The 26042-nt window shown below is 53.7% G+C and overlaps 1 protein-coding gene across 1 annotated transcript in view; it reads left to right on the forward strand.

Annotated features, from left to right (window-relative positions):
- Nucleotides 1-14634: 14634 nt before the first annotated feature.
- Nucleotides 14635-26042, forward strand: part of LOC116951139 (protein kinase C delta type-like) — a 53848-nt gene continuing 42440 nt past the window's right edge. The window contains exons 1-3 of the mRNA XM_032969595.2: nucleotides 14635-14819; nucleotides 23046-23164; nucleotides 25234-25430. Coding sequence (XP_032825486.2) covers nucleotides 23047-23164; nucleotides 25234-25430 — 315 coding nt within the window. The 5' untranslated portion in view covers nucleotides 14635-14819; nucleotide 23046. The remainder of the gene's footprint in view (nucleotides 14820-23045; nucleotides 23165-25233; nucleotides 25431-26042) is intronic.

Genomic DNA, 26042 nt, shown 5'->3' on the forward strand with positions numbered 1-26042 from the left:
GTGCTGATATGACTGGCGGATTCCTCAACTGTGTCAACTTGCTGTATTTTAGACGCCCGGTGCTGAGCTCGTTATTGTGAGCGTCGCTCCTCTGCCCTCCGTTGTTGTCGGGACACACCCAGGTGCCATGGGTTGGCTGACCGAGATGACCGGTAGATGCACCACCTATGTCCCCTACTGTCAAAGTCAAAGTTCTCCCGTATAGCCTTAACAGACTGTAGGGGCAAGTGCTGTTAGCGAGCACCTACCTCTCATGCAAAGATAAAGATCCCCATATAGCCTTAACAGACTGTAGGGGCAAATGCTGTTAGCGAGCACCTACCTCATACAAAGATAAAGATCCCCCATATAGCCTTAATAGACTGTAGGGGCAATTGCTGTTAGCGAGCACCTACCTCTCATACAAAGATAAAGATCCCCCATATAGCCTTAACAGACTGTAGGGGCAAGTGCTGTTAGCGAGCACCTACCTCATACAAAGATAAAGATCCCCCATATAGCCTTAATAGACTGTAGGGGCAATTGCTGTTAGCGAGCACCTACCTCTCATACAAAGATAAAGATCCCCCATATAGCCTTAACAGACTGTAGGGGCAAGTGCTGTTAGCGAGCACCTACCTCTCATACACGCACACAGTCACGCTCGTACACAGTCACACCCATATACAACAACCGCCATTCTCCACTAAGTGACGGTGACGTCACCACAGCACTTGTGCCAGGCTATGTGCACGTTAACGCCACGTGAAGTGTCGAACGCCCGCTGGCAGGAGGTCAAGGGGCAGAACCAGGTGACATAGGTCGACTGACTGAGACGACCGGCCGATGCACCACCTGTGCCCCCTACTGTGTCAACTTGCTGTGTTTTAGCCGCCTAGCGCTCCGCTCGTTGTTGTGAGCGTCGCTCCTCTGCCCTCCGTTGTTGCTGGCGGGCGACTGCCTCCAACTGCCCAGTCGTGTCCTTCACGGGCCTCCTCCACAGAGGTCGATCGTGACACCACATGCACACACACACAAAGACAAAGATCCCCCGTATAGCTTTGTCTGTGATGGCTGGCACGGCACACGAGGGGGTGGATTGGCAGCACCACGTCCGCCCAGGCCGCCTTTGTCTCCCCAGTGGCGATATCTACACACCGCACCAGGTGCTCATTTAAGGCTGAGTCGATCGAGGGCAGCCTCAGGACCGGTTCAGGTAATCGTCACGGGTGTACACCGTGAGCGGGAATCAAACTCGGACCGCCGGGTTCGTAGCGCAGCATGGGGCTGAGGTTGAGATCCACGGGGGGGGGGCTGAGGCTGAGATTCACGGGGGGTGGGGGGGGCTGAGGTTGAAATCCACGGGGGGTGGGGGGGGCTGAGACCCACGGGGGTGGGGGGGGGGCTGAGGCTGAGACCCACGGGGGGGCGGGGGGGGCGTTGAGGCTGAGATCCACGGGGGGGGGCTGAGGCTGAGACCCACGGGGGGGGCTGAGGCTGAGACCCACGGGGGGGGCTGAGGTTGAGATCCACGGGGGGGGGGGCTGAGGCTGAGACCCACGGGGGGGTGGGGGGGGGCTGAGGCTGAGACCCACGGGGGGGTGGGGGGGGCTGAGGCTGAGACCCACGGGGGGGGTGGGGGGGGGCTGAGACCCACGGGGGGGGGGGGCTGAGGCTGAGACCCACGGGGGGGTGGGGGGGGGGCTGAGGTTGAGACCCACGGGCAGGAGGCGGTGGAGTGAGGATTGGGAGGCGTTCAACGCGTCCCCTACCCGGACCGGACCAGCCGGTTTGTTTGAGCTTCCTCGTTCCCCCGCGGCATTGAGCAACCGGTGGAGGGCTGCCAGTCGCGTTTCCCTGTCAGCAGGAACGAGGAAATGGTCGCATGCGGTGGTCGACCCTGGGGGGGGGGGGGGGGGTCTCGACGAGATTTGTATTTGTATGGAAGGCGGCTTGGAAAATACCACGACCGTGAGTTTGCTCATAAATGAGACAAAGTGAATTCGTGCTCCACTGAACATTTTAGGGGTGCCTCCTCCCCCCACCCCTTCGTTTACAGCCCCCGAGCCGGTGGTGGAAGTTCCACGTTACTGTGGCGGGCGGCTTGGAAAATACCACGACCGTGAGTTTGCTCATAAATGAGACAAAGTGAATTCGTGCTCCACTGAACATTTTAGGGGTGCCTCCTCCCCCCACCCCTTCGTTTACAGCCCCCGAGCCGGTGGTGGAAGTTCCACGTTACTGTGGCGGGCGGCGTCGATGTCCCCGACCACGCGGCGCTCGGGTTCGTGAAGCCCCGCCGGGGATCCACGCTTGGGATGTGCAGGGCTGGGATGTTTGACGGACACCGCTGCTGCACCACTCGCGGCCAATGGTCAGGGTCGACACGGATGTCGACCCTGACCACGTGCTCTTCGGGGTCCACCCTCCACATTTAGAAACAACTCGCGTTCAGAGTACGTCGATGATTTCGCTGTTGATAAACATTCCCACGTGTGGCGGTAGTAGTGGTGGTGGTGGTGATATCAGCCACTTCCATGAGCTATCGCGTGTGGCCAGGTCGACACTCGAGGCGGTAACTTAGTGGGGTTCACGGAGTTAATGAAATGTCAGAGCGCTTCCGACTCCTGGGATCGAGGCAGATTTCGGCCTCTGTCAAACCGGCTTCTCCGGTGGACCACGGCGCTGGTTTCACATCAGTCACCAACGACCGCAAACGTGGGTCAACGTGGGTCAACGTGGGTCAACGTGGGTCAACGTGGGTCAACGTGGGTCAACGGTGCACTTAATTCGGCTTTGGGGTGGATCCGTGCGCGTGACCAACACTTGTGAGCAGCTCCAGATACACAGATACTCGCAGATGACAGGCTTCAGAAGTAGTTCTGTCACATCAGCTTCCGCGGTCGCTCGCTCTCTCTCTGTGCCCTGGCTTACCGCGAGCAGTGCGGCCCTGAGTGTCGCCACCTCGCCACTGGTGGCCGAGTTGCTTCAGCTGGGGGACAGCTCGAAGCAAGTAACGGGGAGTGAGCTGGCGAGAGCGGGGGGCGGGGGGGGGAGTTGACTCTGGCCCGTGTGGTGATGAGGTGGTGGTGGAGGTGGTGGAGGAGGGGGTAGGGTGACTCTGGCCCGTGTGGTGATGAGGAGGTGGTGGAGGTGGTGGAGGAGGGGGTAGGGTGACTTTGGTCCGTGTGGTGATGAGGTGGAGGAGGTGGAGGAGGAGGGGGTAGGGTGACTCTGGCCCGTGTGGTGATGAGGTGGAGGAGGTGGTGGTAGGTTGACTCTAGCCCGTGTGGTGATGAAGTGGAGGTGGTGGGTTGACTCTGGCCCGTGTGGTGATGAGGTGGAGGAGGAGGGGGTAGGGTGACTCTGGCCCTGTGGTGATGAGGTGGTGGAGGTGGTGGTGGGTTGACTCTGGCCCGTGTGGTGATGAGGTGGTGGTGGAGGTGGTGGAGGAGGGGGTAGGGTGACTTTGGTCCGTGTGGTGATGAGGTGGAGGAGGTGGAGGAGGAGGGGGTAGGGTGACTCTGGCCCGTGTGGTGATGAGGTGGAGGAGGTGGTGGTAGGTTGACTCTAGCCCGTGTGGTGATGAAGTGGGGGTGGTGGGTTGACTCTGGCCCGTGTGGTGATGAGGTGGAGGAGGAGGGGGTAGGGTGACTCTGGCCCTGTGGTGATGAGGTGGTGGAGGTGGTGGTGGGTTGACTCTGGCCCGTGTGGTGATGAGGTGGTGGTGGAGGTGGTGGAGGAGGGGGTAGGGTGACTTTGGTCCGTGTGGTGATGAGGTGGAGGAGGTGGAGGAGGAGGGGGTAGGGTGACTCTGGCCCGTGTGGTGATGAGGTGGAGGAGGTGGTGGTAGGTTGACTCTAGCCCGTGTGGTGATGAAGTGGAGGTGGTGGGTTGACTCTGGCCCGTGTGGTGATGAGGTGGAGGAGGAGGGGGTAGGGTGACTCTGGCCCTGTGGTGATGAGGTGGTGGAGGTGGTGGTGGGTTGACTCTGGCCCGTGTGGTGATGAGGTGGTGGTGGAGGTGGTGGAGGAGGGGGTAGGGTGACTCTGGCCCGTGTGGTGATGAGGAGGTGGTGGAGGTGGTGGAGGAGGGGGTAGGGTGACTTTGGCCCGTGTGGTGATGAGGTGGAGGAGGTGGAGGAGGAGGGGGTAGGGTGACTCTGGCCCGTGTGGTGATGAGGTGGAGGTGGTGGGTTGACTCTGGCCCGTGTGGTGATGAGGTGGAGGAGGTGGTGGGTTTACTCTGGCCCTGTGGTGATGAGGTGGAGGAGGTGGTGGGTTTACTCTGGCTCGTGTTGTCGCGTTTCATCTCGTCACCGCTGCGCCTCTTAATTCCCCATTGCCGTCGCTGCTGCTGGGCAGCTGGCGGGGGGTTGGGGTGGAGAAAGAGGAGGAGGGAGGCGGACATCTCCCGTGGAGATTGGAGACAAATGGAATGAACTCGCCCCCTGATTGCGCGTGCGGCTCGGCGCGTCGCTCGCCGTCTGCACGGAACGGGGCAGCGCTGCAGGGAGACGGCCGGGATAGCGGCACCACACGGCCACTCCTACACGAAGCGTGTATCTGTGTATCTGTGTGTGTGTATCTGTGTGTATGTGTGTATCTGTGTGTGTATGTGTGTATCTGTGTGTATGTGTGTATCTGTGTGTGTATCTGTGTGTTGTGTGTATCTGTGTGTATCTGTGTGTATGTGTGCATCTGTGTGTTGTGTGTATCTGTGTGTATCTGTGTGTATGTGTGTATGTGTGTCTATGTGTGTATCTGTGTGTATCTGTGTGTATCTGTGTGTATGTGTGTATCTGTGTGTGTATGTGTGTATCTGTGTGTATGTGTGTATCTGTGTGTATGTGTGTATCTGTGTGTATGTGTGTGTATCTGTGTGTATCTGTGTCTATCTGTGTGTATCTGTGTGTATGTGTGTATCTGTGTGTATGTGTGTATCTGTGTGTATATGTGTATCTGTGTGTATGTGTGTATCTGCGTGTATCTGCGAGTATCTGCGAGTATCTGTGTGTATGTGTGTATCTGCGTGTATCTGTGTGTATCTGCGTGTATCTGTGTGTATCTGCGTGTATCTGTGTGTATCTGCGTGTATCTGTGAGTATATACGTGTATCCGTGTGTATCCGCGTGTATCTGTGTGTATCTGCGTGTATCTGCGTGTATCTGTGTGTATCTGCGAGTATCTTTGTGTATCTGCGTGTATCTGTGTGTATCTGTGTGTATCTGCGTGAATCTGTGTGTATCTGCGAGTATCTGTGTGTATGTGTGTATCTGCGTGTATCTACGTGTATCTGCCAGAATCTGCGTGTATCTGCGTGTATGTGTGTATCTGCGAGTATCTGTGTGTATCTGCGAGTATTTGCGAGTATCTGCGTGTATCTGCGTGCATCTGCGAGTATCTGTGTGTATTTGCGTGTATCTGCGAGTATCTGTGTGTTACTGTGTGTATCTGCGAGTATCTGCGTGTATCTGTGTGTAGCTGCGTGTATCTACGAGTATCTGTGCGTATCTGTGTGTATCTGCGAGTATCTGCGTGTATCTGTGTGTATCTGCGTGTATCTGCGTGTATGTGTGAGTATCTGCGTGTATCGGCGTGTATCTGTGTGTATCTGTGTGTATGTGTGAGTATCTGCGTGTATCTGCGAGTATCTGTGTGTATCTGCGTGTATCTGTGTGTATGTGTGTATGTGTGTCTATGTGTGTATCTGTGTGTATCTGTGTGTATGTGTGTATCTGTGTGTGTATGTGTGTATCTGTGTGTATGTGTGTATCTGTGTGTATGTGTGTATCTGTGTGTATGTGTGTGTATGTGTGTATCTGTGTGTATCTGTGTGTATCTGTGTCTATCTGTGTGTATCTGTGTGTATGTGTGTATCTGTGTGTATGTGTGTATCTGTGTGTATATGTGTATCTGTGTGTATGTGTGTATCTGCGTGTATCTGCGAGTATCTGCGAGTATCTGTGTGTATGTGTGTATCTGCGTGTATCTGCGTGTATCTGTGTGTATCTGCGTGTATCTGTGTGTATCTGCGTGTATCTGTGTGTATCTGCGTGTATCTGTGAGTATATGCGTGTATCCGTGTGTATCCGCGTGTATCTGCGTGTATCTGCGTGTATCTGTGTGTATCTGCGAGTATCTTTGTGTATCTGCGTGTATCTGTGTGTATCTGTGTGTATCTGCGTGTATTTGTGTGTATCTGCGAGTATCTGTGTGTATGTGTGTATCTGCGTGTATCTACGTGTATCTGCCAGAATCTGCGTGTATCTGCGTGTATGTGTGTATCTGCGAGTATCTGTGTGTATCTGCGAGTATTTGCGAGTATCTGCGTGTATCTGCGTGCATCTGCGAGTATCTGTGTGTATCTGCGTGTATCTGCGAGTATCTGTGTGTTACTGTGTGTATCTGCGTGTATCTGCGTGTATCTGTGTGTATCTGCGTGTATCTACGTGTATCTGCCAGAATCTGCGTGTATCTGCGTGTATGTGTGTATCTGCGAGTATCTGTGTGTATCTGCGAGTATTTGCGAGTATCTGCGTGTATCTGCGTGCATCTGCGAGTATCTGTGTGTATCTGCGTGTATCTGCGAGTATCTGTGTGTTACTGTGTGTATCTGCGAGTATCTGCGTGTATCTGTGTGTATCTGCGTGTATCTACGAGTATCTGTGCGTATCTGTGTGTATCTGCGAGTATCTGCGAGTATCTGCGTGTATCTGTGTGTATCTGCGTGTATGTGTGAGTATCTGCGTGTATCGGCGTGTATCTGTGTGTATCTGTGTGTATGTGTGAGTATCTGCGTGTATCTGCGAGTATCTGTGTGTATCTGCGTGTATCTGCGTTTATCTGCGTGTATGTGTGTATCTGCGTGTATCTGCGTGTATCTGCGAGTATCTGCGTGTATGTGAGTATCTGCGAGTATCTGCGAGTATCTGTGTGTATGTGTGTATCTGCGAGTATCTGCGTGTATCTGCGTGTATCTGCGAGTATCTGCGTGTATGTGTGTATCTACGTGTATCTGCGTGTATCTGCGAGTATCTGTGTGTATCTGCGTGTATCTGCGAGTATATGCGTGTATCTGCGTGTATCTGCGAGTATATGTGTGTATCTGCGTGTATCTGCGAGTATCTGCGTATATCTGCGAGTATCTGCGAGTATTTGCGTGTATCTGCGTGTATCTGCGTGTATCTGCGAGTATCTGTGTGTATCTGTGTGTATCTGCGTGTATCTGCGAGTATCTGCGTGTATGTGTATATCTGCGTGTATCTGCGTGTATCTGCGAGTAGCTGCGTGTATCTGTGTGTATCTGCGAGTATCTGTGTGTATCTGTGAGTATCTGCGTGTATCTGGAGTATCTGCGAGTGTCTGTGTGTATCTGCGAGTATCTGTGTGTATCTGCGAGTAACTGCGAGTATGTGTGTATCTCTGTGTATGTGTGTGTATGTGTGAGTATCTGCGTGTATGTGTGTGTATCTGTGAGTATCTGCGAGTATCTGTGAGTATCTGCGAGTATCTGCGTGTTTAGCAGGTTAGCGCGCCGCGCTTCGAAACCCGAGTTCGATTCCCGCTACACGGCCAACTTCGGTGACGAATATCTGAAGCGGTCCTGGTTGGCCTCCCCTAGGTCGACTCAGCCTCAAATGAGTACCTGGTGCGGCGTGCAAAAATTATCTAAACCTGGGAGACAAAGGCGGCCGGGCATCGTTGCTGGCCACGCACTGCCTCGTGTTCCGTGCCGGCTGACAGCACTTGCCCCAACAGTCTGTTGAGGCTATACGGAGACCGGGAGGGGGGGTTATGGGGTGTTTGTCTTTGTTTATGTGTACACGTGTTGGCGCGCACGTGTAGACCTCGTTTGCATTTAGATGGAAGCAGGCCCCGGTGCTGCTGCTGCTAGCTCTCATTTCCGCACCTATTTGTTTCCAAACTCCCATCGCCTGCACCGCTCGCGATACCAGGAGTGGGGGATACGGTGGCCTTTGGCCCCTCCGCATAAACACGGGCGAATTTTCACGTTTTATCCAATTGCCCCATACGCCGATGTCGCTTAGCTTAAACTTCCCAGTTTGACTCTCACACAGCCACCCGAACTAACCCCAACCAACCCACCTCGAACCAACCAACAACCACCCACCCACCCTAACCAACCCACCCATCCACCCACCACAACCAACTTACCTCAAACCAACCAACCCCACCCACCCATCCCAACCAAACCACCCACCCACCCTAACCAACCCACCCATCCACCCACCACAACCCACCCATCCACCCACCACAACCCACCCACCCCAACCCACACCAACCAACCCACCCACTCATGCACCCACCACAAACCACCCACCACAACCAACCCACCCATCCACCCACCACAACCAACCCACCACAACCAACCCACCTACCCCAAATAACCGACCCACCACAACCAACCCACCCACTCCAACCAACCCACCCACCCACCCCAACCAACCAACCCACCCACCCCAACCAACCAACCCACCCACCCACCCCAATCAACCAACCAACCCACCCACCCCAACCAACCCACCCACCCCAACCAACCAACCCACCCACCCACTCCAATCAACCAACCAACCCACCCACCCACCCCAACCAACCCACCCACCCCAACCAACCAACCCACCCACCCACCCCAATCAACCAACCAACCCACCCACCCCAACCAACCCACCCACCCCAACCAACCCACCCACCCAACCCAACCCAACCAACCCACCCACCCACCCCAACGAACCAACCCATCCACCCAAACCAACCCACCCATCAACCCACCCACCCATCAACCCACCCACCCCCCCAACCGAGGAGGAGGTGGTGGTGGGCTGACTCTGGCCCGTGTAGTGATGAGGAGGTGATGGTGGTGGGTTGACTCTGGCCCGTGTGGTGATGAGGAGGAGGTGGTGGGTTGACTCTGGCCCGTGTGGTGATGAGGAGGAGGAGGTGATGGTGGTGGGTTGACTCTGGCCCGTGTGGTGAGGAGGAGGAGGTGGTGGTGGGTTGACTCTGGACCGTGTGGTGATGAGGAGGAGGAGGTGGTGGGTTGACTCTGGCCCGTGTGGTGATGAGGTGGAGGTGGTGGTGGTGGTGGGTTGACTCTGGCCCGTGTGGTGATGAGGAGGAGGAGGTGGCGTTGAGAAGACAGTGGGTGCCGGGGGAACGCCACGAATGGCGGTGAGTCCGCGTGCTTGCCCACGAGAGGCTCATTGAGCCTCCGGGAGCTGTTTTTTTTCAGCAGGGTCGTGACGAGTTTTCGCAGTCCGGGCGGTGAGGAGTGGCTGCAGCTGATGATGATGCTGTGTGTGATCCCAATCGAGTGATTTGCATGTACATATTTTACAGCACTGGCATGCGGTTTGGCCATTTACCAGTTGCACTGTTACGAGCTATGAGAATAAACCAGAAAACCCGGAGGAACCCCATCCAGAACAGGGATGAGCGAGCAAGCGAGAGAGCGAACACACACACACCCCACCGCGCCGTCACCCTGCCTCCCACGGTGGCGATGGTCGCGTGCTGCTATTGATGGCAGCCGCTGCTTCTGCCCTTCTGCGGCCGTCTGGAACGCTCTTCCTTCCGATATTATGAAGCCACTGGAGCGATGCACTTTTAAATCATAATAATTACATTTACATATCGCTGTTCATCAAGCATCTCAAAGCACTGCGCAAGACGCAGCAGACACTCAGACTAAAAATAATTATATTATAAATACATTTTAAGAATCATTTACTAACTGAACTAAAAGTTTAATAAGCGGAAACATACAAATAGCTTTTAAAGCGCATTTAAGAGAGATCCCTGGGCGTTCCACAGCCTGGGAGCTGCACGGGGAAGCATCTCTGTCACCCAGAGATCGCAACCCTGACCTGGGAATGCAGAGAGAAGATCTGCATCATGCCCAGATCTTAGGGACCTTGAGGGGACACATGGGTGCAGCGTGTCAATTATGTAGGCTGGGGCAAGGTGGTTCACTGCTTTGTAAGTTAACAATATGATTATAAACTGGAATCTATGTGAAACTGGAAGCCAGTGCAGGGAGGCCAAAACGGGTGTAATATGATGTGAAGAAGGGGTTCTGGTTAACACCCGAGCAGCCGCATTCTGAACATGCACATTAATCAGCACATTCTTAACCACGTCAGGGAGTAAGACATTACTATCGTCTATGCGAGATGAAATGAAGGCATGGATCAGCTTGTCTACATCTGAAGCAGAGAGAGGGGGATCGAATACGGGAGATATTCCTTAGATGGAAAAATTGAGTCATTGTGATCTTTTTAATATGAGCCTTGAAGGACAATGCGGGATCGCAGATGACCCCGAGATTTGTGACTTCCTGTGCCGGACTGATTACATGACAGTCAGTCGTAATGTTGAAGGTTGCTGCTTTATGGAGTTGGTTCGGTGACCTAATGAGCATCACCTGCGTTTCAACACCACCGTTCAATTGAAGGAAGTTTTGTTGCATTGAACTCTTGATGAAGGTCAGCGCCGAAGTAAGCATGGAGGGCAGACGAAGGGATGAAAGGATTTCGGACCCAGCATGCAAGTACATTTTAGTGTCGTCCGCATAGCAATGAAAGTCTAGGCTGAGATTTCGGGGCAAATGACCCGGTAGAACCAAATCGATACAACAGAGAAGAGTGCAGGAACAGAACCCTGAGGAACCCCAGAATGAAACAGGGCTTGGGAGCAGATCTACAATCTCCCACGGATACGAACCGTTCCCGATTAGCTCGAGAAGATCTGAACCAACGGAGAGCAGTTCCTGTTAACCCCCATGATGCTTCCCAAGCGATCGGTCAGGATCGATGTCATCATGATCGATGGCGTGACGTTGATTTTGTGTAGCCATGCGATAGCGTGCTCGGGAAATCAGGACGAGTTTCGTGGCATGAGTGACCCTCGGGGTCACCAAAAAAATAACGAACTCGATGCCATGCAAAGTAAAGAGACACACGGGCATTGAAGCAATCTGGACAAAAAAAAAACCAACGGCATAATTACAAAGGAAATCTAAAATACTACCCAGAGGAATGCGCGTTAAACGCAGCGTTGTTTTATTTCTCTATCACAAGGCTTTGCTCGGAAAATGTATCAAAAAACACTCGTTCAGAGTCACATTAAGCTACAGAAACATTGGGACTCGGGGTGATTGTTGGCACCAGTGTAGCGCACGGTACCAGGGCGTTCGTCAATTGCACAGGTGAGCACATAGCTGCTTTTATAGGTGAGCACATAGCTGGTGAGCATATAGCTGGTGAACACATAGCTGGTGAGCACATAGCTGGTGAGCACATAGCTGGTGAGCACATAGCTGGTGAGCACATAGCTGGTGAGCACATAGCTGGTGAGCACATAGCTGGTGAGCACATAGCTGGTGAGCACATAGCTGCTTGTATAGGTGATCACATAGTTGGTGAGAACATAGCTGCGGAAGGGGAAGTAACGTGAATGGCAATCACTTCTCGACAGTTGGAATGTTTCTGTTTTGTAAAGTAAATTTTTTTTGGAAAAAACCGGAATGGTCGCTTTGTGAGTGATGCGAGTGCTGGGCACAGCGAGGGCCCTGGCAGCAGCCACCCCTCAAACGCGGGGGGCCCTGGTCAGCCACCCCTCAAACGTGTGGGCCCTGGCAACCATCCACTAAACGCGGGGGGCCCTGGGCAGCCACCCCCCAAACGCGGGGGGCCCTGGTCAGCCACCCCCCAAACGCGGGGGGCCCTGGTCAGCCACTCCCCAAACGCGGAGGGCCCTGGTCAGCCACCCCCCAAACGCGGGGGGCCCTGGTCAGCCACCCCCCTAACGCAGGGGCCCTGGGCAGCCACCCCCCAAACGCGGGGGGCCCTGATCAGCCACCCCCCTAACGCAGGGGCCCTGGGCAGCCACCCCCCAAACGCGGGGGGCCCTCATCAGCCACCCCCCAAACGCTGGGACCCTGGGCAACCACCCCCCTAACGCAGGGGCCCTGGGCAGGCGCCCCGCGCAGGGCGCTCACTGAGGGCGACATCCCTCTGAGTGATTCTCCTTTGTCATTTTTCTTGTAACCCAAACTGTGCCGCTGGGAGTCGCGTCACGGGATACCGCGACGTGCGCTTGGATCGTGTGTTGTGTGTGTGTGTTGTTGGTGTGTGGTGCGTGTGTTGTTGGTGTGTGTGTGTGTGGTGTGTGTGTGGTGTGTTGTTGGTGTGTGTGTTGTTGGTGTGTGGTGCGTGTGTTGTTGGTGTGTGTGTGTGGTGTGTGTGTGGTGTGTTTTTGGTGTGTGTGTGTTGTTGGTGTGTGGTGCGTGTCTTGTTGGTGTGTGTGTTTGGTGTGTGGTGTATGTGTGGTGTGTTGTTGGTGTGTGTGTGTGTTGTTGGTGTGTGGTGTAGTGTTTGTGTGGTGTGCGTGTGTGGTATGTGTTGTTGGTGTGTGGTGTGTTGTTGGTGTGTGGTGTGTGTGTTGTGTGTATGTGCGTGTGGTGTGTGGTGTGTGTGGTGTGTGTGTGTGGTGTGTGTGTGGTGTGTGTTGTTGGTGTGGGTGTTGTTGGTGCGTGGTGTGTGTGGTGTGTGTGTGTGGTGTGTGTGTGCGGTGTGTGTGTTGTTGGTGTGTGTATGTGTAGTGTGTGTGTGTGGTGTGTGTGTTGTGTGTATGGTGTGTGTGTGGTGCGTGTTGTGTGTGTGGTGTGTGTTGTGTGTGTGGTGTGTGTGTGGTGTGTGTGTGGTGTGTGTTGTGTGTGTTGTTGGTGTGTGTGTGTTGTTGGTGTGTGGTGTGTGTGTTGTTGGTGTGTGTGTGGTGTCTTCTTTGGTTCTTTCGGTAAAGTCACGTAGAATGAGAATAAAATAATAAATTGATAAAATAAAATAACACAATAATATTCTCACGACGTTTCGGCCACAACACAAGCGGCCTTCATCAGGTGAAGGGAGCGAGACTGTCCACTCCAGCGCTGTCCTACCAGACAGTCTCGCTCCCTTCACCTGATGAAGGCCGCTTGTGTTGTGGCCGAAACGTCGTGAGAATATTATTGTGTTATTTTATTTTATCAATTTGTTATTTTATTCTCATTCTACGTGACTTTACCGAAAGAACCAAAGAAGATGAATCATTGCAGTCACGAAAGCTTTAAATCGAAATGTGTGTGGTGTGTTTGGTGTGTTTGGTGTGTGTGTGTGGTGTGTGTAGTGTGTGTTGTGTGTGTTGTGTGTATTGTGTGTGTGGTGTGTGTGTGTTGTGTGTGTGGTGTGTGTGTTGTTGGTGTGCATGTGTTGTTGGTGTGTGTGTGGTTTGTTTGGTCTGTTTGGTGTGTGTGTGGTGTGTGTGTGTGTTGTTGTTGGTGTCTGTGTTGTTTGTGTGTGTGTGGTGTGTGGTGTGGTGTGTTTGGTGTGTGTGTGTGGTGTGGTGTGTGGTGTGGTGTGTTTGGTGTGTGTGTGTGGTGTGTGTGTGGTGTGTGTTGTGTGTGTGTGGTGTGTGTGTGGGGTGTTGTTGGTGTGTGGTGTGTGTGGTGTGTGTGTGTTGTTGGTGTGTGTGTGTTGTTGGTGTGTGTGTGTTGTTTGTGTGTGTGTGGTGTGTGTTGTGTGGTGTGTTTGGTGTGTGTGTATTGTTTGTATGTGTGGTGTGTGTGTGTGGTGCGTGTGGTGTATGTGTTTAGTCTACAGTTGGAGTATCTTAAGAGTGTGTGCGCGCATTTCGATGTCGTGTTAATTCCTGCTCATAGTCAACACCGGTGACGATTCTCAGAAACCGGTCCTAGATCGAGCCAGCCTCAAATGAGTACCTGGCGCAGTGTGTAGTAAACACCGCCACTGGGGAGACAAAGGCGGCCGGGCGTGTGGTTGGCCACCAACCCCCGCATGTGCTGTGTCGGCCTTCACAGGTGCTGCTCGCTAACAGCACTTGCCCCAACAGTCTGTTGAGTCTGTTAAGACTACACGGGAGACCTTTTGCCTTCAGAGCATGTGTGTGTGTGTGTTTAGAACGCACGTGCTCCAGGTCAAGGCCTGTCCAGGGGTCCCATGCTAGGTCCTGTGGCCAGAGTGCCGGGTCCGCGTGCTCGCAGTTCCATTGTGAGATAGAGGCCCCTGTGGGCTGGGAGATTTTTACCTGCCTCGCCTGCTGCTATGCAGGAGGATCGTGGTGGGTTCGATCCAAGCCCTGGCCGCCTGCTGTATCATGGTGAGTTTTGCATATTATCTCTCGTCGTGGTCGCGTGGAACTTGTTGTTCTCCGGGTCCACCGGTTTTCCGACCACGTCTAGAATCAACATCACGCGTCGCGAGTGTTTGGGCTGCTATAAATGTCCACGTGATAAATCTTCCTTGGTAAAATAAAAAGAGTTTAGCTTAGTGCGAGGCCTGCGTAAAATTGTTAATTTTGTCCCCCCACCCCGACCAGCGAAATGCGTTGTGCCGCACGCCTGCGTCAAGCAGGGGGGGGAGCTTGAGGGGGGGGGGAAGCTCGAGGGGGGGGGGAACTCGGGGGGGGGGGAGCTCGGGGGGGGAGCTCGGGGGGGGGGGGAGCTCGGGGAGGGGGGGAGCTCGAGGGGGGGGAGCTCGAGGGGGGGGGATGCAGGAGAGCATGAAGGGGACCTTGCAGGGTGTAGGGAGGCAGGGGGAGAGGGGTAGGGGGAGAGGGGGTAGGGGGAGAGCGAGGAGGAGGGGCGCGCGCATCGTGAACGAGACGCGCGACTTGCCCCCACCCTTCCTCCTCTCCCCCGCCACGCTCCGCCACCACCACCGCCACCACCGCCTGCCCGACCTGCCCGGCCTGCCCGCCACAACGCACGGCGCCCAGGTGCGAGCGGCACGACTCGGCACGCGACCAGCGCCGCACACTGAGCAGGTGAGGACCACGGGGCCGCTCGGGAGGCCGCTCGGGGGGCCGCTCGGGAGGCCGCTCGGGGGGCCGCTCGGGAGGCCGCTCGGGGGGCCGCCCGCGGCTCGACGCCCGCAGCTCGAGGTTTGCGGAAGGAATCCCGCAGAGGTTTGCTGGCGGTCTGCTCTGGGACGTTTTCATCAACGTGAAACTGGAGCCTCTTCCCCGCTCAGACGAGCATCGGAACGGTGGGCATATCCAGTGGCTACCATCAGTGGACATTCCACATTCCTATGGTGGTGCCAGTGCATTGTGGACTTTACCAATTGATGAAACTGGGCCTCGGACTGTGTATGGGAGTTAAACTCTTGAACTCGCTTGAAGCGGCGAAGGCTGACCACTGAGGTTCGTGCTCTGCTACGGGAGTCAAAAACCTTCGCTTCTTTGTGCGGTTGTGCTTGAGGTTTTTTCCCCTTGTGTGCGATGTTGACTGGTCACCAGTCGTGGTTTCATGAGTTGTACGCGGTTGCAGGCGGGGTAGTTGGGGGTGATCGTTGGCTAATGTAGAGCGCGAACGGCTCGTGTCAAAAGGTTCACAGTGCAAATCTTATTGTTGACTTCGGTTAAATGTTGATCGGGCAGTAAAAATGTGTCCGAACAGTAAGTCCACCGTTGTAAATTCACAATTGCAGTTCCTTGTCGGTTGACTCTAAGGCCGTCAACGTCATCCTCATCACGTCGGGGCTCCGGGCATATTAACGTGTAATTTCCACAATCGAGATGACCTGCAAGCCAGTTGGCGGACGCGAGCGGGCGGGCGGGCGGGCACACCGCTTCTCGCCGTCTTGACTCTGAAGAGAACGTGGGCTGTCGATGAGACCCACGCAGGGAGGACGCTGGAGCAGTGGCTAGAGCGTGGCGCCACCGCTGTTTACGTTCACGGGGCAGTGAACGCGCGGCCTGGCGCCTGCCACGGCTCCTCCTGGGCCGGGTTTGGCCACAGGCGCGGTTGAAACGAGTTGGCGTCTCGCTCGGCTCGGATTTGAGCGAAACGAAAGTATTTGCATGGCAATATGAACGAGAGACAGTGCACTCATTACATATTGACTTAAAACTTTCGTGACCGCAGGAATTCATTTTATTGGTTCTTTCGGTAAAGTCACGTAGATAGAAAATTTTAATGAAAAAACAAAAAATGTTACAATTTAAAATAAAAGCAAAAAAAAATCCACGACGTTTCGATCGATCCACGACGACGATCGAAACGTCGTGGTTTTTAGCTTTTTTGCTTTTATTTTTAATTTTTATTTTCTATCTACGTGACTTGACCGAAAGAACCAAGAATATGAAGTCCACTCATTCTTGTCACTTGCAATAACTGTTTGTGCGCGTGTGTGTACGTGTGTATATGTATGTGTGCGTGCGTGTATGTGCGTGTCAACGCCACTTCGTGGCGAATGGCGATTGTTGTTGTGTGCGTGCATGTGTGTGTATGTGACCTGACCGGCTCCAGTTTAACAGCAGAGGTCTCACTCCGAATCAGTCGAGCGGCAATATATTTTCATCGGTTGCGTAACGCTGTGTGAAAGTTACCTGGTCTGTCGCTCCGCACTAAGCTTCAGGTCTTCTCGGCCACGGTCATTCCCTCCCTTCTCTACGCTTGCGAAACGTGGACCCCTAATGGAACATCTTCGCCGGTTAGAAACATTTAGGCTAGCCTGCCTACGATCCATCCTGGGGTTAACCAGGCTGGATTGTGTGAGGAACTCACAAATCCTTGAAAGATCTGGGCACGGTCCCATCGGTGAGCTCCTCCGGCAGGTAAGGCTGCGTTGGCTGGGTCATGTAGCCCGCATGCCCGGCCACCGCATGCCGAAACAGCTTTTGTTCGGCCGGATCGAGGGGGCTAAACGGGCGCGGCACGGGCTAGAGAAGAGATGGAGTGATGTGGTACAGGAGGACGTGGAGCTGAGTGGCCTTGCCGATGACTGGTAGCAGCGGTGTCAAGATCGGCCTCTGTGGAGGAGGCTCGTGAAGGATGCTACTGGGCAGTTGGAGGCAGTCGCCCTCCAACAACAACGGAGGCCGGAGGAGCGACGCTCACAACAACGAGCGGAGCGCCGGGTGACTAAAGCACAGCAGGTTGGCACAGTAGGGGGCACAGGTGGTGCATCAGCCAGTCATCTCAGTCAGTCGACCCGTGGCACCTGGGTCTGCCCCGTGACCTCCTGCCAGCGGGCGTTCGACACTTCACGTGGCCTCAAGGTGCACATGGCCTGGCACAAGTGTCGTGGTGACGTCACCGCCACTTAGTGGCGAATGGCGGTTGTTGTTGTTGCGTGTGTATGTGCGTGCGCGTGTGTGTGTGCGTGTGTGTATGTATGTGCGTGTGTGTTTATGTGAGAGTGTGTTTATGTGAGTGTGTGTTTATGTGAGTGTGTGCGCGCGTGCTGAGCGGTCTTGTGCGTGCGTGCCTTTGATGTGTTACATTTGCTAGGAGATGTTAACTACTTCGCCTCATATGCAGGAGGGCGTGGGTTCGATCCCGACTCTGACGCCTGCTGCTACTGCTGCTGTATATTTGGAGTTTGCGGTGTCTCTCTCTCGCCGTTGTCTTGTAGATTTTTTTCTCCGGGTCTTCCGGTTTTCCCCTCCACATTTAGAATTAACCATCACGCGTTTAGAGTATTGGCTACTGTACATTTCCATGTTATTTTGAATTGTGTATTTGTTTAGTTAATGCAGTTTAACCTTTAGGTGGTGGGGGTCAGTAGTGTAGCGGTTAGCGCTACGCTGCGCTACGAACCCGGCGGCCCGAGTTAGATTCCCGCTCACGGCCAACACCACTAGGTCGACTCAGCCTCAAATGAGTACCTGGTGCGATGTGTAAACATCGCCAACGGGGGAGACAAAGGCGGCCGGGCGTGGTGCTGGTCACCCACTCCCCTCGTATGCCACAGTGCCGGCCTTCATAGGTGCTGCTCGCTAACAGCACTTGCCCCATAAGTCTGTTCAGCTATATTGGGGGATGCTTATATCGTGTGTGTGTGCGATGTGTGTGTGTAGTGGGTGCAGTCTATCTAACCTCTAGGCGAGGGTCACCTCGTGGCACCACAACTACAAAGCTCACAAAGTGACAGCAATGGAAGGACTCAAAACGACTGCGTACACATCAATCAGAATTAGTATCAGCAAAATATATAGAAAATAAAATACATTTCCACGCGTGTGTTTGATGTATAAGTGTGTGTGTGTGTTATTGATGTGTCTGTATTTGATGTTAAGTGTGTGGGTGTCTGTAATTGATGTGTATGTAATTGATATGTGTATGTAATTGACGCGTGTGTAATTGATGTAGAAGTGTTTGACATCTCACGACCTGTAAAGACTCATTCATCTTCAACCATACATGTATTGTATTTATCTCTTTAATGTATACATTGATCATAAGCAGCGCATCATCATCAGTAGGAGCATTAAAGTCATCATCATCATCAGCAACAGCATTGTAACTTGCTGTGCTGTGTGTACGGAAAATGTTGAACTTCTTTCGCACCAAGTAGCCAACTATGTTAATTGGAGGTGCGGGGGAAGGAGAACAAACTAACACACAAAAAGGAGTTCTAAAGAAATGAGTTTGTCAATCGAGATGATTATTTAAAAGTTACATAGCTCGCAGTGGCTTCCTAATATCAGAAGGAAGAGCGTTCCAGACGGCCGCAGAAGCGCATCTTGAGCGTGCACGAAGTGTGGTGACCGCAGGGCCGCAGTCTCCACGTGTTTTGCTTGTGTGTATGATAAAAAAAAATGTAACCAAGATATGGGAGAGGTTTTACCCTTTTTTCTGGCAACAAAATATGTTTTGATTTAAAGTTTTAGTGACTGCAGGGATTCATATTCTTGGTTCTTTCGGTAAAGTCACATAGAAGGGAAACAATAAAATAATAAAAATAAAACAATAAAATTATCACGACGTTTCGATTGCAACACAAGCGATCATCATCAGGTGTGAAAACCACCTTTTTTCAAAATTGTATTGCTGTGGTTTTCACACCTGATGATGATGCAATCGAAATGTCGTGAGAATGTGATTGTTTTATTTTTATTATTTTATTATTTCCGTTCTACGTGACTTTACCGAAAGAACCAAGAATAGGTCTTAAGATGTTAAAACACCAAATTGAAACCTTTTACAAGGAATCATGTTTGCATTAGGGGCCGTCCATAAATGACGTCACGCGAATTTGGCCGATTTTGGACCCCCCTCGTCACACGGCGTCACAAAAAGTCAGACCCCCCTCAAATATGACGTCACAAAGCTCTGCCCCCCCAAAACTATATATTCCATTTTGAAAATAAAACATGCTTCAAATCACTTTAAACTATTGTCATTGTAGTGCGTATTTAATGTGGCGCTGCACTCTGATGTTGTAGGAGAAAACATTAAAAAGGAGGCGTTGAAAAGCTGAAATGTTGCATAAAATTCACTTGAAAATATTCAACGTCTAACTAAAACTGCAGATGTTCAGAATATTATATTGAAATTCTCTCATAATTATAAAATATTAAAGTAATTACGACTACAAAAAATACTTTAAACTTTGTAGTAGAACGAAGCGAAATAGAGTGCAATTATAACAATCACATATTCATTTCACAGAATGAAAAGCCCTGGTAGAATCATTAGAATCAAAATGTTTAATAACAATCATTAAAAAATTTTTAAAATGTATGCTTCTCCATTCTCCCATGGAGAAGCAAAATGCTCCATCATGGAATAATTAAAAGGTGACCTTAGCAAATTTAAATAATCAAATAGTTAATAATGAAAATTAATCAAAATTTGTGTTATAACAATAATATGTAATTAATATTTATTTAAAGTTGCGCATTTTGATGTGACGTCACATTTCTCAAACCCCCCCTCGTCACACATCGTCACAAATGTCTGCCCCCGCCCCCCCCCCACAGGTGCGTGACGTCATTTATGGACAGCCCCTTAACTGCAATACTTGTGGTCAGAATGCAAACAAAAGCACTGTGATAGTATCTGATGATGCATTGTCTTTGAAACTGATTGGTCCACACCAGAGACAGCTTTCTTTCGAGCCTAGTCTCTAATGGTGTTAGAACAGAAGACGCCAAAAGGCGTACAGCTGTACGGCCTTTTGGCGTCTATAAAATAGCAAGGTTATGCAAGAGTAGATACAAAGAGAAGAGGCAGAGTCGTGTCAATGTTAACCGGGTTTTTTTTTCATAAAGAGATGTTTTTTTCATTGCTAATTTATTTTTTTGCAATAACGTCTTCAAATGGTGTTCGCCGCACAATCTCATTCTCAATGGAGACAAGTCCACGCGCCTGGACGAAGTGCCGCGTGGCAACAAGCGGGGCGACCGCGGCGGGCGGAAGTGGGCACATGGGGCAGCAGCCACAACTGTAGACAGTTGTGGCTGAAGCATGGATGTGTCGTCTACCCGCCGCCACCTGACACAGCCAACCGGTAAGGTTTGTCACGTAAACAAAACGTGACAATTACGTAACCCGCCAATTACGTAAGAGTCCTTACTGGTTGGCCGTGTCGTGTGGTGGCGAGTTACGATACATTCATACTTACGCGATTTAACCCCAATAAAATAAAACCTTTATTACGAATCATATTGGTCGCGAAATCCTACGACGTGTCAAACTCACCACTGAAGGCCCGAGAAACAAACGTGCCCAGGGGCCCACAGGACGCCTTCGTCCGGCCCCCATTGACCGTCATGCAACTTTGTTGCGGTCCCACATCGGACGGCCCTCGCTCGGCCACAGCGGTCGGCTCTACTCGGAACTCCGCCACTGCTCGGCTGGCCCTCGGCTGGCCCGTGGGGTTCCCTCGGCCACGCGGGGGCCCCGCGGCGAATATGGAGTGCGAGTGGAGCGGCGAGGGCGACCGTGAGCGCCGTGGTATCATCAGAATCTATTTACGTATACTGCAGGAATCCGATGAGCTATAAAGCTCTCCCCCCCCCGTCCAGTCAAAACTCCTGCCCAGCATCGCTCGCGGCCCCAGCCGCGTGCTGCTCTGGAGCCGGTGGCCTCGCGCAGCAAGCGGCACCACCGCGGGCAGCAGTCGACCCGCAGTGAAGCAGTCCCAGCTGCCCACTTCACAGGAGCCTCATTGTCATTCAGATTGGCCCGGTCGAGAATGTGGGCGGCTTCAGTCGCGAGCAGCGTGCGGCGTTTGCGCGAAGCGGCGAAACCCGAATGGACCGTGAGCGCCGAAGGCGACGCGAACCTCAAACCCAGACTACTCCCCCACCCCCCCGCCAACTCGGATTTCACACGTCCCGTAGCTCGTCCATTGTAGTCTTCCACCACCGCCACAATCTCCTCATTGTGCTCACGAGCTCCGAGCCATCCACCAACTCGCTAGCCCGGCCAGTTCAAAATTGTCAGACTCGCATCGCCATCAGATCACCGGCACGTTCAGGGGGGATTCCGACACCTGGCATGGACCCACAAACCTAACGACTCGCCAACTCGTCCACCCAGCAACTCAACAGTTGCTGGGTGGACGACATGTGGAGCACTCACTAATAACTCACCTACCCGTGATACTCACGCTCACACAACTCGCCATAATCCAACTCTCACAGACTCACAAACTCACTGCAGTCGCCCAGCCGGTAATCCGGCCCCGACATACACTGCCCTTCCTCCACCAGCTCATCAATCCACACAGCCAGCAAATCACTGCACTCCCAAACCACTCACCAGCTACCAACCCATCCAACCAGTAACACACCAAACTCACCCGCCCACTTACTCACCCGCCCACTTACTCACCCGCCCACTTACTCACCCGCCCACTTACTCACCCGCCCACTTACTCACCCGCCCACTTACTCACCCGCCCACTTACTCACCCGCCCACTTACTCACCCGCCCACTTACTCACCCGCCCACTTACTCACCCGCCCACTTACTCACCCGCCCACTTACTCACCCGCCCACTTACTCACCCGCCCACTTACTCACCCGCCCACTTACTCACCCGCCCACTTACTCACCCGCCCACTTACTCACCCGCCCACTTACTCACCCGCCCACTTACTCACCCGCCCACTTACTCACCCGCCCACTTACTCACCCGCCCACTTACTCACCCGCCCACTTACTCACCCGCCCACTTACTCACCCGCCCACTTACTCACCCGCCCACTTACTCACCCGCCCACTTACTCACCCGCCCACTTACTCACCCGCCCACTTACTCACCCGCCCACTTACTCACCCGCCCACTTACTCACCCGCCCACTTACTCACCCGCCCACTTACTCACCCGCCCACTTACTCACCCGCCCACTTACTCACCCGCCCACTTACTCACCCGCCCACTTACTCACCCGCCCACTTACTCACGCACTCACGCCTCACCCACCCACTCATACATCCACACTCTCATTCATTAACCTGTGTACCTACAAAGCCATCCACCAGACTCACTCACGCATCCTTTCACCCCCCCCCCGTCTCGCCCTTCTCTCACCTATTCACTCACGCGGTGGGCGGCGTCTCTATGCCGACATGTATCTCCACGTGTCGATGTGTTCGTTTATGCTGAATGCAAATGTGTGTACTTCACACGTGGGCTTTCGAGACGAATATTATCCAAAACAAAGTGGGGTTTTGTTTGTTGGGTTGGATCACGTAAATGTGACGTGAAGCCACGTCACATTTACGTGCAATCAACACAAGCTTACGACTTCGGCTCCAACCGGTTGTGTGGTGGAAAGTAAACCCACATTGTTGCGATTACAACAACAACAACGACCAACGACGACGACCAGCAGCCTCATCAGGCGATTGCCAATTCTGGCGACCGCCACGCGTCATACTCACATTGGCTGTGTCGGTTGGAGGCGGATTTACGACACATTTACATTGTACACGACGCGACCCTATGCTGAGCAAATGCGTCTCATCTCTAGGCGTGTTTCTTGGTTGTCTTTGCGTGTTTTTGTCCAATAACGGTGGCAAATATTTGAACTGTTTCTGGAGCTCCCCTAGGTCGACTCAGCCTCAAATGAGTACCTGTTGTGATGTTTAACCATCGCCACTAGGGAGCCAAAGGTGGCCTGGCCGGGCGTGGTGCTGGCCACCCACCCCCTCGTGTGCCATGCCGGCCTTCATAGGTGCTCGCAAACGGCACTTGCCCCAACAGTCTGTCAAATCCATACGGGATGGGATCTTTGTCTTTGTCGGTGCAGGATGCGGCCCTACCTGCAGGTCACCCTGTGCGACTTCGACCTGGGCAGCCTGCAGAACAACGCCGGGCCCGACGTGAACCCGCGCTGTGCCGTGCAGGTCAAAGAGCTCGTGGACAAAGGTCAGAGACCCCGAAAGGCGGTCCCGGGGGTTGGGGGGGGAGGGGGTGGGGAGGGAGGGGGTGGGGAGGGAGGGAGGTAGGGAGGGGGTGGGGAGGGAGGGTGGGGAGGGAGGGAGGGTCGTGAGGGAGAGAGGGGGGTGGGTAGGTAGGTAGGGGGGTGGGGAGGGAGGGGAGATGGGGAGGGAGGTAGGGGGTGGGGGAAGGGAGGTAGGGGGGGGAGAGGGGGTGGGGAGGGAGGGAGGGAGGGGGGTGGAGATGGTGGGGAGGGCGGGGAGTTGGGGGGGGAGTTGGGGGGGGAGTTGGGGGGGGAGTTGGGGGGGGAGTTGGGGGGGGAGTTGGGGGGGGGAGTTGGGGTGGGGAGGGAGGTAGGGGGGGGCGGAGGGTGGGGATGGTGGGGAGGGGGTTCCGCCCCCCCCCCCCAGCTGGACACCATCGCCACGTGGGGAAGGGCGGCTCAGGGGTTTCGTGATGGCCGTGCTGGAGACACCGAGCAAATTCTCAATTGGGCCCGACTATCCCCACCATGCACTGGGGACGTGTGGTGTGTGGGGGGGCGCTGGGCATCACGGTAGCTAGGAGATGTTAACTACCTCGCCTGGTTTATGGGAGGTCGTGGGTTTGATCCCGACCCTGCCGACTGCTGTATATTTGGGGTTTGCGTGTCTTTCTCTCTCTCCCCGTGGTCGCGTGGATTTTTATCTGGGTCCTTCCGGTTTTCCTCCACATTTAGAATCAACGTCACGCATTTAGAGGGACGTTGATTCTAAATGTTGCCAGGTCGCTTTTAAAAAAGAGCTACGTCGCTCAGCGGGGCCTTACCTGGTAACATAGAAATAGTGATGTGGAGCGGGAGTCTCGTGGTCAGCGCTATGCTGCGCTATGAACCCGGTGGCCCGAGTTCGATTCCCGCTCACGGCCAACACCGGTGACAATTATCTGAACCGGCCTCCGCTAGGCCGAACCGGTCTTGGCTACGCTATGCATTTCCACGTGGATGAAGATCCACTTCGTTGAGCTGTCATTTGTGATGGGCCAGATCGCTTCTGAACAATAGTTATATAGCTCAGTGGGTCTTACCTGGTGAAATAAAAACAGAGTGGAATAGGCCTGTTGAGTCTCGGTGTTGACATTTCTCCCACTTCTGACTGTTTCGTTTAATACCAAACAGGGTGTCACACCCGATTTCGCACCCAAAAATTAATAAATAATAACCTCCAATTTCATTTCTGCCATTCTGTGGTTGATTTTGAAAGTATTAACCTTTCACTTTCTGGGGATGCATTCTCTCAGCAGCATCGATACAACACAAGCACATTTTGGACTGGTTCCAACATTCACTGTCTCCTCAGCTTGCCATGAACCAATGCTGATGTTGTTAAAGACCATCTCCATTAGATATGGATCCTCGATAGACACTCAAAGTATACGATAACACAGGAGAAAATAATCATAGAGCCACACAGAGATCCGTAGACTCACACACAGATTCGCGTTCTTAAGAGAGAGACCCAGAGACTCGCATAGAACCAATAATGCCGGTGAACTGCCGGATGACAGGACCCTCTCTTTTAGCTAAGGGTCCTCATCCGACGCGAGACTCTGCAGTGATATACAACACAGAATAATGACGAGCGACGCGGCAGAGAATGTAACTAAATAAATAACCCGATGATGCTCGTCCCACATCTGATCTGTCCCTCCGCGTAAAACGTGAAAGGACAGACATCTCATCTCCTCCCTCCCCTCCCACCTTCCTCCTCTCCCTCCCTCCCTCCCTACCTCCCTCCCTCCCTCCCTCCCTCCTTCCTCCCTCCCTCCCTCCCTCCCTCCCTCCCTCCCTCCCTCCCCTCCCACCTTCCTCCCCACCCTCGCCCCCTCCCTCTCTTCCCCTCCCTCCCTCGCCCCTCCTTCCTCCCCTCCCCTCCCTCCATCCCCCCTCCCCTCCCTCCCTCCTCCGTTCCCTTCCCCTGCCCTCCCTTCCCCTCCCCTCCCCTGCCCTCCCTTCCCCTCCCCTCCCCTCCCTTCCCCTCCCCTCCCCTCCCATCCCCTCTCCTCCCCGCCTTATGCAGAGCGGAAGACGCTTCGCCAGGTTCAGTCGACGCAGTACCCGCCATGGCAGGGCCACTTCGACACACCCGTGGGCGACTCGCACGTCCTGCACTTGCTGCTCATCGGCAAGCCGGAGCAGGTGCTGGCCGAGGTCACGGTGCCCGTCGACGGAATTGCCGAACGTTGCCAGAAGTCCGGCGGCAAAACCGACGTGTGGGTGAGTGGCGCGCAAAGGGGTGGCGGCGGTGCAGGCGGCAGTACAGCAAGAAGGTTGCCGACCGAGCCCGGCCAGTTGTCTCCGCTGTTGTCTGTCCCCGCGTGCCGCTGCCGTCTCCTCTCACGTTCACGCGATCTTAAACCCTTTGCCGTTCCGATGACGTCCGCAAAGTTGCAGGGTGTGTGGGTGGGTGTCCCCGTTCGCCGCCGAATCTCGGAACACGCAAGGGTTCGGCGTTAATCTTATTTAGAGAGGCGTAGCGCCGTCGATTTTAAAGACGTTGTACTCACCGCAGAGAACTCTAGCGATACGACCGCACTCTATGATAGCTGGTGCCAAACTGTGCCAGACGCCCTCACGCATCGGTACATCTTCAGGTCGGAAGCCATACCAATAAAATTATTATTTTATATTCGTTTTTATAAAACGAGACAGCGAGTCAGTGGGACACGGCGGGACACGGCAGGACACGGTGAGACAGCGAGACAGCGAGACAGCGAGACACGGCGGGACACTCGCACACTCAACACAGCAGCTGCGCAAGGTGCACCCACCCACGCTTGGGATGGCATCAGCTGTGGTAGGGCTCATGAACCCGTGACCCTGCCAAAC

The sequence above is a fragment of the Petromyzon marinus genome, chromosome 42 (assembly GCF_048934315.1).
Source record: "Petromyzon marinus isolate PM22_M1 ecotype Great Lakes invasive population chromosome 42, UKy_Petmar_22M1.pri1.0, whole genome shotgun sequence".
Taxonomy (NCBI): Eukaryota; Metazoa; Chordata; class Hyperoartia; order Petromyzontiformes; family Petromyzontidae; genus Petromyzon; species Petromyzon marinus.